Source organism: Pezoporus flaviventris, unplaced genomic scaffold, assembly GCF_033815535.1.
Source record: "Pezoporus flaviventris isolate CSIRO_AGI_PZ_B2104156 unplaced genomic scaffold, CSIRO_AGI_Pfla_v1 ptg000002l, whole genome shotgun sequence".
Lineage (NCBI taxonomy): Eukaryota > Metazoa > Chordata > Aves > Psittaciformes > Psittacidae > Pezoporus > Pezoporus flaviventris.
The window spans coordinates 84,368,201-84,386,113 of NW_026892550.1; the positions used below are offsets into that span (position 1 = coordinate 84,368,201).

At 44.4% G+C, this 17,913-nt stretch overlaps 1 protein-coding gene across 3 annotated transcripts in view; it reads right to left on the reverse strand.

Annotated features, from left to right (window-relative positions):
- Nucleotides 1-896: 896 nt before the first annotated feature.
- Nucleotides 897-17,913, reverse strand: part of SINHCAF (SIN3-HDAC complex associated factor) — a 28,023-nt gene continuing 11,006 nt past the window's right edge. For 2 of the 3 annotated variants that reach the window (XM_061444826.1, XM_061444827.1), the window contains exons 2-6: nucleotides 8,729-8,876; nucleotides 6,526-6,625; nucleotides 5,481-5,607; nucleotides 3,986-4,136; nucleotides 897-3,305 (exon numbers count right to left, since the gene is read on the reverse strand). In XM_061444826.1, coding sequence (XP_061300810.1) covers nucleotides 3,143-3,305; nucleotides 3,986-4,136; nucleotides 5,481-5,607; nucleotides 6,526-6,625; nucleotides 8,729-8,856 — 669 coding nt within the window. In that variant the 5' untranslated portion in view covers nucleotides 8,857-8,876 and the 3' untranslated portion in view covers nucleotides 897-3,142. Of the gene's footprint in view, nucleotides 3,306-3,985; nucleotides 4,137-5,480; nucleotides 5,608-6,525; nucleotides 6,626-8,728; nucleotides 8,877-9,864; nucleotides 10,152-17,913 lie in introns of those variants that run through there. The other variant, XM_061444828.1, reaches the window with a different exon arrangement.

Consider the following 17,913-nt stretch of genomic DNA (forward strand, 5'->3'; position numbering starts at 1 on the left):
GGTTCGCCTGCTTTAAACTGCTTTTTGGTGTAACTGCTTCTCTTCAATAACTCTACAGAGGTTTTCATTTTAGGTGGATGCAATCCCACCCAAGGCATGTTAGGCACCTACAGCAGATAATGTAAATATAACTAAAATAGATGCTAATGTACCAAAACCACATGGCCTTGCGGTCTATGCAGAGCTTTCCCCAGTATAATTTCTACATGAATCTCTGGATATCATTGTGCTTGATTTATAAGAAGACCACCATTAAATCAGCAGGAATAAATCAGTGACTCCACCAAAGTCCAAAATAATCCCTTGAACAAGCCATCATGCTTCAAGCTGCAATGTTTTCCCCATTATCGGGGAACAGCCTCATCTTCTAGACACAGTTACTCACTGCCACCTCCTGCCAGAGACCTTGCTCCCACCAGTCTGCTGGAGCCTATCCAGCTGACTACGCCTGTCGCGGGAAGAAGCGCTCAAGGCTCCAGCCGAGCGGCACTAGTCTGTTCCACTGACTTGGCTGGATCTGTAAAGGGAGCTTTCCAAATACTGTCAGCACCAACCCTTGAACACCATTGCTTGAGCTGGCCTTTGCTGAGGGCCGATGAGCTAGACAGAGAGCATGCCCCCCCGGAATGTAAGCACCACCCATTCCCAGTAAAGGAATGCCTGACACATGCAGTGCCAAGGGAAAAACTCTGTGATGCTGCCCCAAGATAGCTGTCTATCTTAATAAACACCATCTCCTTCCCTTCCTCTGCTCCTCTTTCCAAATTAAATAGGAAGAGAATTTCCCCTCCTGCCCCCTCAAAAACAGTCTTGTTCAAACAGAAACACAGGCTGCCTGAGCTGGTTTAAACACCTAGTCTCAGTAATGGAACAGAGCTGAAATAAACAGAGAAATGATTTTCTAAATAAGTCTAAATTTATTCATTAACCTAGTAAAAAAAAGTTTGGATTACAGGTGTCTGAACAGTATAAAAGTACAAAACAGGTTCCATAGATTTCTAATACATTAATACAAAGTGCATGACTACATACAGTTCATGTTTGCATTACTACCAGGAATGGAAGAGGTGGGAGGGAGTAGGGGAAGCAGTTGGTGATTGAAATCTAGCAATAAATAAATAAATACAGAAGAGATGATCCATATCAGAGCACATCCTACCACCAACACTGCAGCCTTAGGTGTATGGAATTACTGATGCTGAGAAGACAAACTGAAATGAAAGCAGGTGTCTGCAAAAAACAGCTAGAACTCTTGCTCAAGCCCCTAATAAACACAACCAACCCAGTTAAGCCATTGTTCAAGCAAGTAGCCATTATATCCATGGTTGGACTTGATGGTATTACAGGTATTTTCCAACCTGAATGGTTCTATTTGGTTGCAGATGAAAGCAAGGCAGGCAGCTTTCTCCTCCCTTCAGAATCTCAGGGAGCTTAGGAAAAGCAAAGGCCAATGAAAGCTGTAAGGCTGCGATATGTCAAAACCCTGCTTATCCTAGTTGTCCTTTCTCTCCTGAGGTTGGCTTACCCAACAGAAAGAGAGGGAAAATTAAGGAAGAAACAAGCTTTGAGGGTAGAGGCTTCTCTTTAAACCTGCACATCTTTCCCTACCTATGTTTTAATTTGATAATCATTCCCATTTCAGGAAGCGAGACTACATGGAAATCCAGTCCTAAGCCCTACCCACCACAGTATTATGCTGATGACTCTCGCAGAAAGGGAAGCCTGTAACAATCCATCGTAGAATATCCCAAGAGATTAACAGTAAGGAAAATCCCCCCTCCCCCCAAAACAGAAGCAAACAAATGAAAAAGCAGAATTCCCAGCTTATACAAATTAAACCTTCATAAAAAGAACATAAAGCAATTGGGAGCTAAATCTGCAGCACACTCTTCAGGAAGCTGCTTCCACCCTACAGGCAAAATGGAGTTTGAAGGTGTGTCACAATGGATGGCACACAACTTTGTCTGGGAACCATGTAAGAAATACTACCTTTTGATCACATATGCAAACAGAGCTGCCTCGATTCAGCACAGCACCATTCTTAACACAACTTTTCATACTCTGCATTCACAAAAGAATTGATCTGTTTAAACAAACAAACAAACAAAAAAACAAACCCCAAATCCAAACACAAAGAAGCACTGCAGGGGAAGTGTTCCAAAACAGCAATCATGAATCCAGACCCCAAGCTGCACTCAGATTGTGGACCAGAACCTGATTTGCTTATCAAGGGGTCTGGTTCTTGTGTCAGGTCACAAACCAGCAGAAAGTCTGATCTGTGGACACATTTCAGCTGCACTGGGCCAGCAGATAGCAGTTATTAAGTTTTGGCCATCACTTATACCTAACTTGGGCATCAAGATGTTTTCTTGGTCCACCTCTAATTGCCAGTCAGTTACAATATGAAGCCCAGGGTGTTTGCCACTGGGTTAAACCAAAGTAGCCTCCCATCTCACTATGTTTAGGACTTGGGTAAATCTCCCTCCCACCCCTTCTTGAAGGGCACTTTATGTTGGGGGCCTTCTCAGATAGCTACCATTTGTAGTAGAGATGTCTGCAGTTTGCCAGTCTGTCACATAGGGGGGATGAAATAATTGTCTTTGTTACGTCAGTAGTATAGGGCGAGATCTCCACACCTTTAAAAATATATATTTATATAGCTAGAGAGGTGACATATCATTTCTATGTATTAGCTCATCTCATTGACTCATTCATGTCTAAGAATGAAATATTTTCTTGGGGGTTTAAGGGAGGTTACCAACAAACTTAAAAAAAAAAGCCTTACAACCACTGCTTCTGTCAATACAGGAACACGAACTACATATACTTTCAATATACAAAACCCCACCCTCAAATTCACTAGTGAAGCAAGGGGGAAGAAGGGGAGAAAAGATTCGACAACCTTGCAGCAGCATTCAGCTTTGCTAAGTGTTCCATAGAATCTTAAATATTATATACAGTCTTTCTGAAAGGATATAAACTGGCTTCAGAGTTTGTGGAATTGTAGCACTAAAACCCAAAAAAACAGTTCTAGGGAATAGTCTTTTGGCAGCATAGCAGGTGTCCAAAGTCAAGTCACTTTTCTAGTATTTTTCCAGAGAAAAAGAGGATCTGTATAACCTTCTGCAGCTATCCAAGGAAGTCACCACTCCTCCTGGGTAGAGATTGCTGGAGATTGCGGTCCTTCTTGTTCTGGCTTTTCAGTGGTGGACTTTTTATTGCTACAGCAAGGTTTGAAGAGATGAGTGTCTATGAGAACTTCCCCAAAACGCCCTTTGTAAATAATTCCACAGCAGACTTTTTGCCTGGAAGAAATGGCAGGGAGAGACACAGATAGTTTGTGTGTGTGTTTAGAATATAGAGAATTTACAGAAATTAAAAAAAAAAAAAAGAAAAAATCAGTCTGACCCAAAACATAACTTTTCTGAGCCTCTGGCTCAGGGATAAGAGGGAAAAACCTCCTCAGGGAGAAAATAAGTCTGTGTCTAAATCCACAACACCACTTTAAGAAAAATAAAACCCAACAAAGTAATACAAATCCAAACCCATGTCTATAGAAAACTACATCTCCCATTTTGCTTCCCAGGGAAGTTTCACATACTCAGCTATCTGGGCTGAACTGACCTTGACTACAATGCACTTGCAAACATGATTTGAGAGGAAGCAGCAAAGTAACAATTTCAATAAAGCAATAACTGAACAAGGGCTTACTGTGTCACAACAAGCAGTAAAAGATAACAAGCTCATCAGCTCCCAGAAAATCTTGTGGTTTTCCTACCTCTTAAGTGCAACTGTATTAGTATTTAGGGAACTGGAGGGAGATGAAGAAAATGCCTTAAACACATGGCATTTCTTTCCACAGACAGACATTATATAATACTCTGCAACTTAAAATATATCCTTAAAACTCATGAAGTTCAGCAGAATCAAGCACTGTGTACGGGAATTGCTATCTGCACAGAGCACACGTTCTGTTGCTTTTTACCTTTTCCAATATGTGAGATCTAAAAAGGAGAAAACTGGTGTTCTACTGGACCCAGCGCTCATCTCTGTGTCAGAACCATCATCAGACTGGTTACTGTAACAGGGTGACTGAGCTGGAGAGGCACTTGAAGTGGTGCTGTGGGCATCAGAATCTGCAGGGGAAAGAATAAATACAAGAATCAGGACATGCACCCAGTGACTTACCCTCTTCCTGACTTTTGACAGGTCACATGTACATAGGGAACAGAGAGACAGACTTTAACAAGAAAAACCTCAACCCATTTTTCACTTGCCCTTGCCAGTTTCAGTAGAGACTATGAGCATTTGGGAGACAGAGCACACAACCCATACACAAGGGAAAAAGAGGTTCAGGATGAGGTTTCAGTTCCTGGCTCTCAAACATAGCCTATGCTGGCCTTCCTTTGGAAAAGATCCTATTCTTGCTCTGGAATCACTTGAAGATCCTTGAAGATGATGAAGATCTGTGCTTCAAACCTAGTACTTTCTCACTGTAAACGTTCTTTTTCACCCATTCAGTTGCAAAGCTCTTCTCATTAATGCAACAGGTTGAGCTTTTGCTGGATCGAGACTATGAACTACAGACTCTGTGCAGACACATACCTCAACAGAGGGTCTACTTGACTACCTTTATAGTTATTATCTCTAGTACCTAAAGCAACACAATTAGATCAACTACAGCTCACTGAATGAGGAGATACAAGCCCTTCGCATCAGGACCTATACTGATTCTTTACAGCACTCTTCCTTCAGGCCAGGTACGATAATTGAAAGAGAGAGGAGACCAGGTCAGTAACAGGTAAGGAGCTGGAAGGTTTGCTTTAGAGGAAAAACCTGAAGTACTAATATGTATTTAGAGTATAACTGGCAGATGGCTTTGCTGGAAAGCTACAAATCCAAATCTATTCGAAGAATCTAAGAGGTGGTGCAAAGAAATCACAGAATGGCAGAGGAAGGTGTAAGGAAACCGTAGAGAGGAAACATGGCATGAATTTAAAGCCGGAGGGAAAAATCTGGGTTAAATAGAAAGCCTTGGCTGAAAACATGTATAGAAGAAAATGGCTGACAGAGCTAGGAACAGAACACTACGTCTTGGGAAAAGAGCTGAAATGGCCATAGTGCATTACTGAGAGCAGGGGAAAACCCTCTTCCAACTTTAGTTTCAGTGAGTCTTGCCCAAGAAGTTCTTTCTAGAGACACATCATTTAACCATGGGGCATAAGCTTTATGCCTACAATTGCCTACACTTTCAAGCCAGGCTTCCCATTCCCCCCACAGCCCACACTGCACACCAGCTCTCCCTCCTCATTCCACCCCCTTCCTGAGCCCTTGGAATACAAGGGAGTGTGAGAACAGTGAGTGTCCAAATGTGTAAGCATACAACTGAATTTAGGTGGTGATTCAGCTCAGCCAGTTAACAGTAAACTACGCTAAGGGAGGCTAAAGTTTATTGCCAAAATCCATTTGGATCCACTTACTGTGCCGCTTGAATTCCTTCTGCAGTTTGCTGATTTGATTGCTCTTTATTCTGCTTCCAGAGAGGGTTTTCATTTTCTTTGGTTTCAATGTTGTTTTAAGACTGGGTCCAGCCCTGGCATCTACCACCTAGAACACAGAAAATGCATGCATAATTCTGCATCATGCCCAGATATTGCCCTAATCAAAGTACATGCACTGACCCAGCTGAAGGTGTTCAAAACCAATTTAGTTAAACCAAAGCAGTTCTGTGCACCAACACTCATATGTTTCGCTTATATCTGTTTTGCAAGAGGCTGGGTCTGTAGGAAAATGCAGTAAACTAGCTTAAAAAGCACATTCAGTTCAACTTTAGCCCTTTTCCTATTTCTGGAAATTTCAGTTTAGTTAGACAACATTTGTTTAAGCCAGTACGGGTTCAGTTAAGAGTGTCTGCCAAACATTTGCCCTGGAAATCATCAATTTAAATTCTGATTAAAAGCAGTGGTAGCAATAACCATAGTTCTCCTTCCCATTCCCATCAAGGTTTCTTGAATAAAGATTATAACATACACAAAGAATTCTGATTATCTTCCCAGCCTTAGGCCCAAACTGAATTAGCTGTATCAAAAAAGAATATATGAGCGGCAATAGCTGCAAGATATTAGTCATTGTAATTATCTGACTAAATGACACTGATTTATGTGTTGCTTGAGCAAGTCACCTTGCTTGTTCAAAGTATTTAAAAAAAGCAACCAATTTTGGATAGAGGCCAAATCTGAAATGTTTTGAGTGTCATAAGAGACTTTTGGACCAAGTGAAAACAAGGAATTACACAGCAAGCTAGTCTGCGACTCCCTCCCAGGCTTGCATAATCACCATTTGCACGTAAACCAAAGACAGGTAAGAGCCATGTAACAGCAAATACTCCAGAAATGACTTGGAGATGCTGAGGGTGGGACGAGAAACAGAAAACATCAAATTCTCACTAGCACCTCCCCTCTCTAACAGGATGGACTGAAGCACAGGCTAGTTAGTTTTGGGGTGGAGAACAAATAAATGACTAACGTGATTCCAGTTTTTTTTGGATCCTGCTGGCAGTTTTTTCCATCTTTTCACCAAAAGGACACAGGCATTGCAAATGTCTCCTGAGCGGGCCTCGTGGAGCCTGGTAAAGGAGAAAAAGCAAAAGCCACTTAACAACAGTTAATAAACACACACCTCTGCCTGCTAACAGCAAGAAGCATAAAAATTGCTAGACAAGAAGGGTTCTCATGTTCTCATTTTTGGGCATGACAATTCATTTGGGGTACTCTAACACTGAAGTTTAAAGACTAAGCCTCACTTTCAAAGCACTCTTCCATACAAAAATAAGAGATGTTGTAATCTGCTTCCAGAAGGGCACTAAAAACAACAGTCCCACCACCCTTCAAAAACATTCCACACCAAATCCAAAAAACAACCCCCAAAAAACACCCAAAAAACACCCACTCAACAGTTCCAGTGGGTTGGTTGGCTTGGAGAAGGAGGGAGGAGGAATAATCATATTCCTTGAATGTACATTTGGAAATAGACTTCAGAGATCCAACAAAAGCTTAATCAGCTCTTAACTTTCTCACAGAGCCTCAAGGATGAGTAACAAATACCACCCAACACACTCCCGCGTAAGTGTAGGATAAGGTTTCAGAAGCAGCGGTCATTGGAATGACAGCAATACTTGCTCCCTTTAACAAGCTTTTTCCAGAAACCATTTCTACTGCTAATCCATGCTAAAACGAATATGAAGGGGATACACTGTAGAAGTTTTCAGCTATTTAAATGGGAAGACTTTGAAGCATTTATAGATGAATGGGGCAGGCTCAGATAAGCCATTATTTGCTCAGTGTTAAGACTGCATTTTTACCTTGGCAAACATATTTCAGATAGCACAAGACCAAAGGCCCTGGTATATTGCAAGCTTCTTTGTTATAGTTAACAACAACAACAAAAAGAAGCAACGAGTCTTCACACAGTCTTTTCACTGCCAAGGACAGGAGCAAAGAAACATGATAAGGAAAACTGTCAGCACTAGCTTTATGTACAAAATCCACAGTAAATACAAAGCGCTATAAAGCTGCACATGAAAGGAGTGCTTCTTGAAAAAGGGGGGAGAGAGAAATATTTCTAAAGACTGCAAAGATTTACACACATAAAGTTAAGCACTTGAGATACAGAAGCAATACTGGTATATATATATAATTTTTAATACAGCACATGAAAGTTCCCCTTGGGCTTAAGATTTTGATGAGAGGTAATGCAACAAGACTAGAAAGAAAAAGTAGAAAATAGCTATTGACAACACTGACTTTTTCCAAGGGAAATGGTTTCATGGAAAATTACAGCACAAATAGGAAAAATTCTTATACCTCAGGGGAAAAAAGAAATTAATAAACAAAATAAAAAATAATCACAAGCTATCACAGAAGAACTTGCTTTGCTGACTTTCAGGGACACAAATTTATACAGAATTTCAAAGTTCTCAGAAGGTATGTCAAATAAGTTTAAATACTTCGTTATTTTACCAGCTGCTGTGACCTGTAGTCCTAGCAGCTGGTAAAAGAAATCACTGGTATTTATAGTTTTGCTTACTGATGCTTTCAGGTAACATCATATGCAACATTAGCTAATTGGAAAGTTAATTACCAGATGCTCGCTTTCCATCAGAATGCAGTTCCAATGGGAAGTTTAATATCATGTTGATATGCCCCGTTTGAACAAAGACAGGGACACTTGAAACAGGGTACTCTGCGTAAACCCAGCTGGAACTGCTAAATATTTACTCATTAAGTTTTGCCTAACACCCTTCAATCTTCAGAGCCACAGAAAATCTCCAGGTACCCATGTTGTTTACCACCTTGTGTGAGAATTTACACCTCCTCTAAGGAACAAGTGCAAAATGCACAGTCTGGGAGAGGTCTAAATAAATCCCTGCATGTGCTGTGAGGTGGGAGAGGCACGAGACTGACCCTTCACTCTTAGGAACTACAGCAGCTCACCACTGGCAGCAACAGTAAAATTAACAACAAAATGGTACCGTACACAGCAGCAGATCCAGCCCCTCCTGGGCTGGCCAGGAAAGTTGTGAAGACGCTGAAGCCCGACTTTCCCAATTACACACCTCTGCTAACCTAACCCTTCAGTCTTCCAGAGCAAGAGGGACAGCATGTGAGGATCATGGCTTGGAGAACAACACCATAACTGACCATGATGTTGACTAAAGAAATAATCTTACCCAAAACAATTCTGGAAATCCTTTTCGTAACGCTTGCTGTCAGTAAAACGAGAACTTGAAGACTTAGCTCTGCAAATACAGCAGCCCTCTATACTCCGATACATCTTCGGTTTGTGAAAGCCAAACATCTTTTCCTCCCAGCTGTAGCCTGTGAAAACAAAAAGGAGCTAGTGTTACTTATCACTGTTAGATACTGAAAGAAAAATCTTTGGCAGTTCACTGGACAAAACAAAAGTAAATTGTTATTCAGGATGGGAAATTGCTAGATTAGGCCATAGCTTTATCCTGCACTGCTTTAAAATAGATGTACCTGGAATGTACTGTCTTATTAAAGAAAAGAAAAAATAATTAACAGCTGGAGTGTTAAGCAATACCCAGCAAGACTCATGACAATTCATCACCGCACAATTCTACTCTAAGGGCGTATCTACAACAGCACAACCCAGAGGTGTGAGTACCGATGACCTGGCTAATGAAAGCCCTATGTACGTGGTAAAACAGGCTGCAGGACAGGCCGTGTGAACCTGCCCAAGCCCTGGGTCACTGGAACTTCCTCATCACCACCACTGGTGTTTGGTGGAAACAGCCCTGCCAAACTTTGTCGAAAGTGAGTAGGAGTAACTTTAAATGAGCTGCAGCCATACCTCCAGGCTGCAGACATACCTGAAAAGCCACTCTAAAAACAGCAGGGTGGAGTCCCACCCAGCCCTTGGTGGCCATGTTTGCACTGCAGGACCCAGAAGCGCTTCTCCATTCTCAGGCCTGGCTGAGCATCCCAGCTCCATGTCAGTACAGGCTCAGTTCTCACCCTCCCACCTTCCCTGCCCTGCTTTCCATGGGAAGGAAACCTAGAAAAGGGGTGGGAAGCAGGACCCTGCGGCGCATTTCAGCATGCGCCTATCGCACATCCCTGCCACAGCTAGTGATGCCAGAGCAAAGGGTACTCCCATTTACAGGGAAGCTGTTTCTTCTTAACCTCCAGCTCTGCAAAGTCAGCCACAAAGCCAAAAGCCATGCTGCTCTTAGAGGTCTGCCTATCCTTTTTGGTACCTGGGCTGGGATTTGCCATTAGAGCAGTAACATACAGTGGAGGTTTTCCAGGCCAAAACTTTTAATGCTGGTTAAAGTGAACTTACTGCAGCCATCATGACAAAGACCCCTTCAACACATGATTCTATGATCCTGTGTCCCCAGCACCAAATTGGTTCTCCCCAAGCATCAGTTACTTCCCAGCGCAGACACAGTCTGACATGGCACAAGAAGCTGTCAGAGCAAACAGAGCTCCCACAGCGTTTCAAAAACCAAGAAAAGCTGGTGCTTTCCTGGCACTGAGCCTGGACACACAGCAAGTCCTCACATGCCACACAGCATCTGTCGCATAACACAGGCAGGGACCATTCTAAGATGTCTCTTAGACCATGGCACAAGGTCTGCCTCAACCACCCACTGCAAGGAGCAAACAGCCAGCTCTGCTGCTTATCACACACTAATGCTCAGAGAGGGGACAGGTCACCTGCTAAAGGAAGCTCTGAGAATTGTTCCCACTGCTGAGAACTTCTGCTTTTAAAAAAGCAGCAAAATCGTATGAAGCCACACATATAACACAAGGTTTCTCCCTCTTCCTTTAACAAAAGGCCAAGCTGTCATGTTCTCGTAAAACCTAACAGAAAGCCACCTCTCCTCCTCTCAAATACTATTGAAAAACCCAGTAGGTCAGGCAGGACTTTCTGGAAGGCAGCATCTCCATCTCTTGTAGGTAAGTCTGGTGAGAGGGAGCTCCTAGTCAGTCCCACAGACTTTGAAATGCCAGCAACCCAACTTGGGTATAGGTATCTTCCATCTGCAGAAAGGCAAGGGATGCAATTCTAATATGCTCCAGAAGGACAGAGAAAATTAACCCAAAATCTTCAGTATACAGCCCCAAGACTTGCCACATCATTACAAAAGAAAAAAAATATTGAAAAGTAGGTTCAATTGAGGCCAAAAACATGCTTCCACAAAACAACTGCAGCTACCACTGTGCTTACCCTACTGACAGACAGGGAGGGGGTGTGAGGGGAAGAAAATGCCACGTATTTTTGTGGCACCACAGCAAAAGCTAGCGAACAACCCAGGCCTAGTCACTGTGCTCCAAAAGTGAAACTACACTCCAGAGAGTAAGATCAAAGCATGACAGCACTGCAAAATAAACATACAAGGTTCCCAGGTTCCTGAGAACAGAAACCCAAAGATTGTATTAAATATTGTTGGATAATACTCTCACACAAGATCCATGAAGGAACCCATATTCACCTGAAAGTGTACATGTTTACATTTCCATCTAGCATATAGTTACACAAGAATACTGGTGCCCACTTAAGGCTGCATCTCCTTGCAATTACCACTACACAAACATATTGGAAAGACACAAGTAAACTCTCCAAATAGCTTGTCTTGACCTAACCTGTCACAGAGCCTGTTGGCAGCAAGGGACATACGCAAGCTGATCAATAAGGAGATCCTCCAGGCTTAGGAAAGACAGAGGGAATCGATCTTCCCCTCCCTCCTGTCCCAACTCACGCTATTTGCCAGAGGCTTGAAGTGCTGTATTCCTTTCTCCTTTGTGCACATTTGCTGGATATTTGCGCAAGTCATTCCTGGGAAAACCTAGCCCTAGGTGAGCTACTTGTGCTGCAAAGTTATCCCGAATGTTGCCAGATTTCTTAGGAACTGCTGAATGGGCTTGTTGAGGGATGGACAGACTCTGAACTACTCTCTACTTCTGTTTGGATATGTTTTCAGGGACATGTAGCAAATTAGCACACAGGCAAATCAGGTTAGTATCCCTGGCTGGTCAAGATACATAAACAACAGAACGTCTAGGCAAATAATTAAGAGTATGTATTTTGTTTCTTAGCATCCTATGCACTTCTTCAAGAGACAGTCTCTTGAGGACAATGTGTTTAACAAGCCTTTAGAGATCCAACAGCATGTTCACATGCGAATTCTCAACTACAAAACAGTACCTTGAGATTCTGTCTGACCACCCCAATGTCAGGTCCATGATCTGGTGCTTTTCTTCAGAAAGTTAGAGACGAGCTGCAGACACAAGGTTCATCAGTGCTAAAAACTTAGCAAGAACATCTTGGCTGTTACAGGGCAAGAGACGGAACCGATATCAACAATGTGATTTACTTTCTAACCCTGTTTGTTCCAGAAATCCAGACACTGGTGAGATGATCTCTGTCACCAGCTGGTATTCACACCACAGCAGAACAAGATGCATGTTTTACAAGTAATGTTCTAGCAAAGACTGGCATCAGACATATATTCTGAAAATATTTTGTTTTGCATCGTTGCTGCCATTCTCACAGGAGCAGCCTTTCAACACAATCTTTCAATAGAAGGGAAACTAGTGCCATCTGTTTCCCACTTGATGAATGGTCAGCAATGGTATTACTATATATCATGCCTGAATGGGGAAGAGCTAGTAGCAAAACCACAAGTAAAACACATTTCTCTGACAACTGCATCTAAGTGCAGTTATAAATGGAAGGCGTCAGTCCAGTAACACATTTAATCCTAAACAGTTGCCATTTGACCATTATACACTAAATATTCTGTCAGCTGGAGAGCTTAATAGCTAGCATGTACTTAGAAGTACGTATGACTGTGCTCTTTAAAAGGTTTTACTTGAAAGCTTTGCAATTTAGATCTTAAATTAGAATGAGGGAGTTAGACTGCTGGCCACCAACACCTGAATCTCAGCTGCAAAAGTTTAACCATGTGAAATTTGGGACAGGTAAAAAAAGATAGCAAGTAGGAGTGAAGTAACTTCCATAGAAGTCAAAAAGTGTTACATGATATAATTTTGCCAAATTTATGCATGTTGCTAAAATACATGATTTCTTTTAAATCAGCAGGTGCATAGAAGTGAAAGGGACAGTTCACCAGGAAAGAATCAGAAATCCTAGTGGAGCCTACTTGTCATTCTGCAGAAGCAGAGATTCACCTGCACTAGGAGGGGAGCAGCATTCCCCTAAGTCAGGGAAAAGTGGTCCCCTTTCTCCCTGGTCTCCCTGCAAAAGGAGAAATTCCTATTCCCCCAAGTTCTGCTTTAAACAACTGCTTTAGCAAGTTAAATGGACTCGGAAAAGACTACAGGAAAAAGCTCTCTCCATCCCTCTGCCCTCTCACTTCTGGAAAAGCAGCATCAAAAAGACCTGTCGTGCAAAAAAAGTCAGAGAGAGAACAGGAAAGCAGGTGGTGAATAAAACAAACAAACAAAAAAAGACGAAACAAAAAACCCAACCAAACACACCCTGCTTATTACATTTCTGAAAGGCTGGCATAAAGCAGCATGCATCATATGCATGTGAAAATGGTTTCATGCTTTTGTTACCTGTCAGGACTAGAATTTGGTGCTTAGCTTTCTTTCCAAATTTAATTTGATGATCTAAATTAAAAAGAGGTATTGCTTCAGATGCTAATTAAGTTTTCAAGTTAGGGGAGAACTTGTGAACTCTGTTAAATTTTAAAATAAGGTGAGCCCCTTTCATTTGCTTTTCCAGATTCCTTCTGCATTCTTTCTGATCACCCAAGAAGAATGAAAACCCTTTATAATGGAAAGGAAGGAATTCCTAGAAGACAGGCATGCCTGCATTTGTAACACGATCATCAGACCAGTTGGAAGGAACATGCTCACCTGCTTCTTGCAAAGCTGAAAGAGAAATTTTCCCTGGAGTTATGGGAGAGCGGGATGCCAGCCCGACTACTCAGTACCTTTGTCTCTTCCCATCCCCTCTGACCCTGGATTATTCACTCTCTGTGCAACTCAAAACTGTCAGTGTATCACCAGAGAGGAAGATAATGCTGCAAATCATTTGATTTCTCCTTCTGTGTACAAAACAGCCTTGGCACAGCCTCCCTGAAATTGGGCCATAGAAAAATATCATCTAGCCTGGGTACATTGATGCAGCAGGTTCCCGTCAGTAAAAACCTCAGTGTTCATCTCTCCAACATTGCATTGGAGCTAAGAAACATAACCAAAACAGGACTTTATTTTCTTTTAAAATAAAAGAAAGACATGCCTTTATATAGAAAGAATATATGTGCTCTGGCTTTTACATCTGCAAGTGCATACACCCAGGAGCATACACCCAGGCGCATGCATACACACGAAAAACGCTTCCAGAGCTGTCTATGGCGCCAGAAGCAGTTGCTTGTCTTGCTAATAAATTCTGAGGCCTGTCCCTCTGCTGAAATAAACTGCAACACCTCTACTGAAAATCGACTGTAGGAAAGAGAATTGTACATCAACAGAGGAGCTGATCTATACCAGAGACTGAATGTAAACATACCTCCCTCCTGAGTTTACATGCTGAAAAAAACTTTGGCATAGAAGTTAAAATTGGACCCCAGAAAAGTGTATTTGAACATGCCCAAAGCCAGAATACTCCAAGGAAGTAACAGACCAAGCTAAAGGGACTAATCTGAAAATGCAACTTCAGTATTCACAAAAAAACCCCACATTTTTTACACTGTCAACTGTCCTTATAGCTCAAAAACAGCGACTGATTTCCAACAAGAAACTTAGAACTTTGTGGCTGTACACTCTTCTGGTCCCCTTTATCCTCAGATTTTCCTTCCACTTCCCTTCCTTTCTCCACCCAGAACAACTTTACTTGTGGGAAAGCTGTATTTGGCCACTACAGCCCAGACACACCTGAATGAAGCAGTATCCTGTTGAGTTTTCACTTGATGAGCTGAGTAAAATCAGTTAAAGGTCAAAACTCCATCTTCAGGGATCTTTCTCTCTGCCAAAGCAAGTAACTCACTTCTTTGCTGGTACTTGTCTGCAGCCACTGTTTTGTGCTTAGTGCTAGAGAGCAATCTTAGCAACTGGCAGCAACTACCAAGCATATAAAAAAGTCAAACTGGATGTTTCTGTCACATGTCTGAGCCTCCACAGCATCCTGGCTGGGTCACAAGCTGTTCTGAGTGAAGTTTTCAGAAGCAGTCAAGTCACAAAGGAACCTACCTACCTGTTGATCTTCAGAGGGAAATAAGTACCTAAACCACTTAGACAAAAGAAGCAAAAGGCTAAGCCACTTGGGTGTTCCTCTGAACTGCCATGTGGTTAGTGCTTCAAAAGGAATAGGCCAAAGCATGAAAACAGTAATCAGTAATATTTGCATGGGGGGAAAATCCCAAACCTGTCCCACCTGCAGACATTCCATCGTGAAAGAGGACTTCCCCCCCCCAAAACTCCTACTACATAACTAACACCCCACTCTGCCTGAGCAGAAGATCTGTGAGGAAAACTTGAGATGTTCTCAAGCAAGTGATAGAGTTCAGTCTGCATTGTTTGTTTGAGTGCAGTCACTGCAACTGTTATGATGCTGTCTGCAACCACCTGCTGCTGAAAAAGCATCACAGACACTTGAGATCATGAGACACTGAACAGTTAGGGGGCTTTTCATTTTTTAATGAGAGTAACATACCTGAAGGGGATTCAGCCAGAAGTAGTAGTAATTATTTGTCAGAAGAACCATAATGACTTCATTTAAAAGGACACATTTACATGTCCTTAGGTAATATTATTGATCATTTCACTTGGACTGAGCACATTCTACAGAAATGCAAAGGTCCAAGTTATGAAATAGAGTCCTGCCCATGCATTCTGCTTAACCACTCAATCTTCAAGCCCCAGCTCACTAGCTACTGCTTACTGCTAAAAAGCAAGCGCTACAAGGAGTGCAAGTCTGAAGAGCTTGGTTGTCTAGTACAACTGTCTGTGTGTCATGTTGTTATGAAAGAGGTACAAAGCATCAGGTGCTAAGAATCAATGCAAAGCAGAGTTTGGTGACACAGAGCTGCTCAGCATGTGTTGTTTATTTTTAACCTGTGTGAACTTATCAGCTAATCTAACATCTTCCAAGAAGTCAGTGATGTTTTCTTTTTAAAGGAAAGACTGAAATTGTAGGCAATCAGCTTCTGTTTGAGAATCTCTGGGCTGGGAGAAGCAAGGAGGAATTTTTCTCAGAGGCTCTGGCACTCAATCCCACCTACTTTCAGTGGGAGCTGGATGCTGCATGCCTGTGGGGGTGTCTGAAAATCCCACAACTTGTTACTTGCTGATTCTCTACAAGGGACCACAGATCCCAAGAAACCTGGAATTCACCTGGGTGCCAAAGGAGTTCAGCTTCCACTGGTGCGAGCAGAAAGGCATCCAGCTCGCTGTCTGCCCCTACTCTGCAGGCTTTGCGCAACCTTTTCCCCTTCATCAAAAAAAGCTGTTAACTGCATGGAGAATCTAACTGTGTGCAAACTGGGGGGAAAGGGGGTTTCCACAGCACTTACCCCACACGTGGCTGAGAGTCAGTCTCACCTTTGGAAGCAAGCACACAGTAGTGAACGGGTTTGCTGAGCAACAGTCACCCTCCTGGCTTGCCTTGTGTAAAAGGGTTAAGCAGATGCCTCCATGGCTGTCAACCTACCACCTTCCACCAGTGACAACTTAAAATTCAAAACGAAAAAAAAGGCAAGCATTACAGTCGGGTTGTGCTCAAGTACACTGCTCAGCCTCCACCACAAATGCGATGCTGTGTATGTTCCGGGCAGAATTAGGAACCTAGGCCTTCCCCTCTCCCTGCCCACGAGGGAAGGATGGCAGGGCAAGAGGCACACAGCAGCAGGTTGAAAGGCAGCATCCTGCACCAGCTGCCAAAAGAACAACAGCAGCGGGGCACAGCTCCAAACTTATCTTTCCTGCAGTTTTAATGATTATTGGATAATTCGGGTCGAAAGGACTAGCCGACCAGCAGACTGCTGGGGACAACGCTCTCAATAGGACGAACCGGGGACGTTCCCGCCCAGAAGAAGTTGGGGGAGCCCGGGGCAGGAAGGATTCAGACCAGCTCGCTGCGCTAAGGCACAGAGGAGTGAACAACAGGTTTAGCAGGTCCCTTTAAATCCCTTTAGCTACACGCATCCGGAGAGGTACGTACGAGAGCAGACAGCAACTTTTATCTCATGAAAGGGAGAGAGCGCGACTAGGAGCATTCCCCTGGCGAAAGCCTGCAAGTTAAGAAGGATAAAATAACTCGGAGGACGGGGATAAACGCTGGCTCCAGGTGGAGCCTGGTCGCGCCGCTCCCGCAGCCGCCGGGACGGGCGCAGCGCAGTTGGCCGGGAGGCGGCGGCCGCTTTCCGGGAGCAGAGCACCGCGTGGCGGGGCTGCGCTCCCGCCCGTTACCGCCGGCGGGCTGGCTCGCCGGCTGGGGGCCGCGGCGGGCGGAGGCGCGGCAGCGCCAGGAACAAAGACTCTCCCCTCTTCTTTCCCGGGGCGGACGACCTACTTTCGCGGGCGGCCCCGCCGGTCAGGTGGAGCGGCGGGAGTGCACAGGCTGGCGGCCCCGGCCCCCCCTCCGCTCCCCTCGCCGGGGCTGCCAAGCGCTGAACTTGCCGAAAGACGAATATAATTAAAAGCGAATTAAAAAGGCGTAGGAAGCGGAGGAAAGCCCCGAGCGCGGAACAGAGGTGGGCGCTGCGAGGCGGCCCCGCGCTGCAGACGCCGCCCCACCACGCGGTCTCGGTGCAGCCGCCCCATCCGGCGGTAAGCGGGGATCGAGCCGCAACAGCCCCGCCAGGCACCCAGACCCCTGTCCCGGCAGCTGATGGACGCCTCTCACTACTACCTCCCCCTTCAGGGACCGGTCCCGTTCCCTTGCCACCCGTCGCCCCCGCCTCGCTCCGCGCTGGTTCCTCATGGCTCGGCCCTGACGTAATTCAAACATGGCAACAGTTGTACTTCAAAGGGCCGTCGCAGACCTCCCAGCAACGCGGGCACGCCGCGGCGCGGGCAACACGGACCCCCCGGACCCTGCGGCAGCCCCGGGGTGGCCAGCGAGGCTCGCCCGCCCGCTTGCACTGCGGTGTGCAAGGGAGCGCGTGTGCACCCAAAGTTTCATCGCCTCTCCAAAAGTCCTCCAAAACCGCCAACCAGCCGCTAAAAAAACATCACTCTTCCCGCGGGAAGAGTTTTATCCCACCGACACCTCCCTGGGCTAAGGTCCATCCCCCCCCCCATACAGAGAGAAGCCCTGTCCCCGGCGCGCTGGGCGCCGCAGCACATGCGAGCCCTTTGTTTTCCCTGCAGCCGGGCGCTGCCTACGTGCCGCGCCGGGGGCACGCCGGCAGCTCCA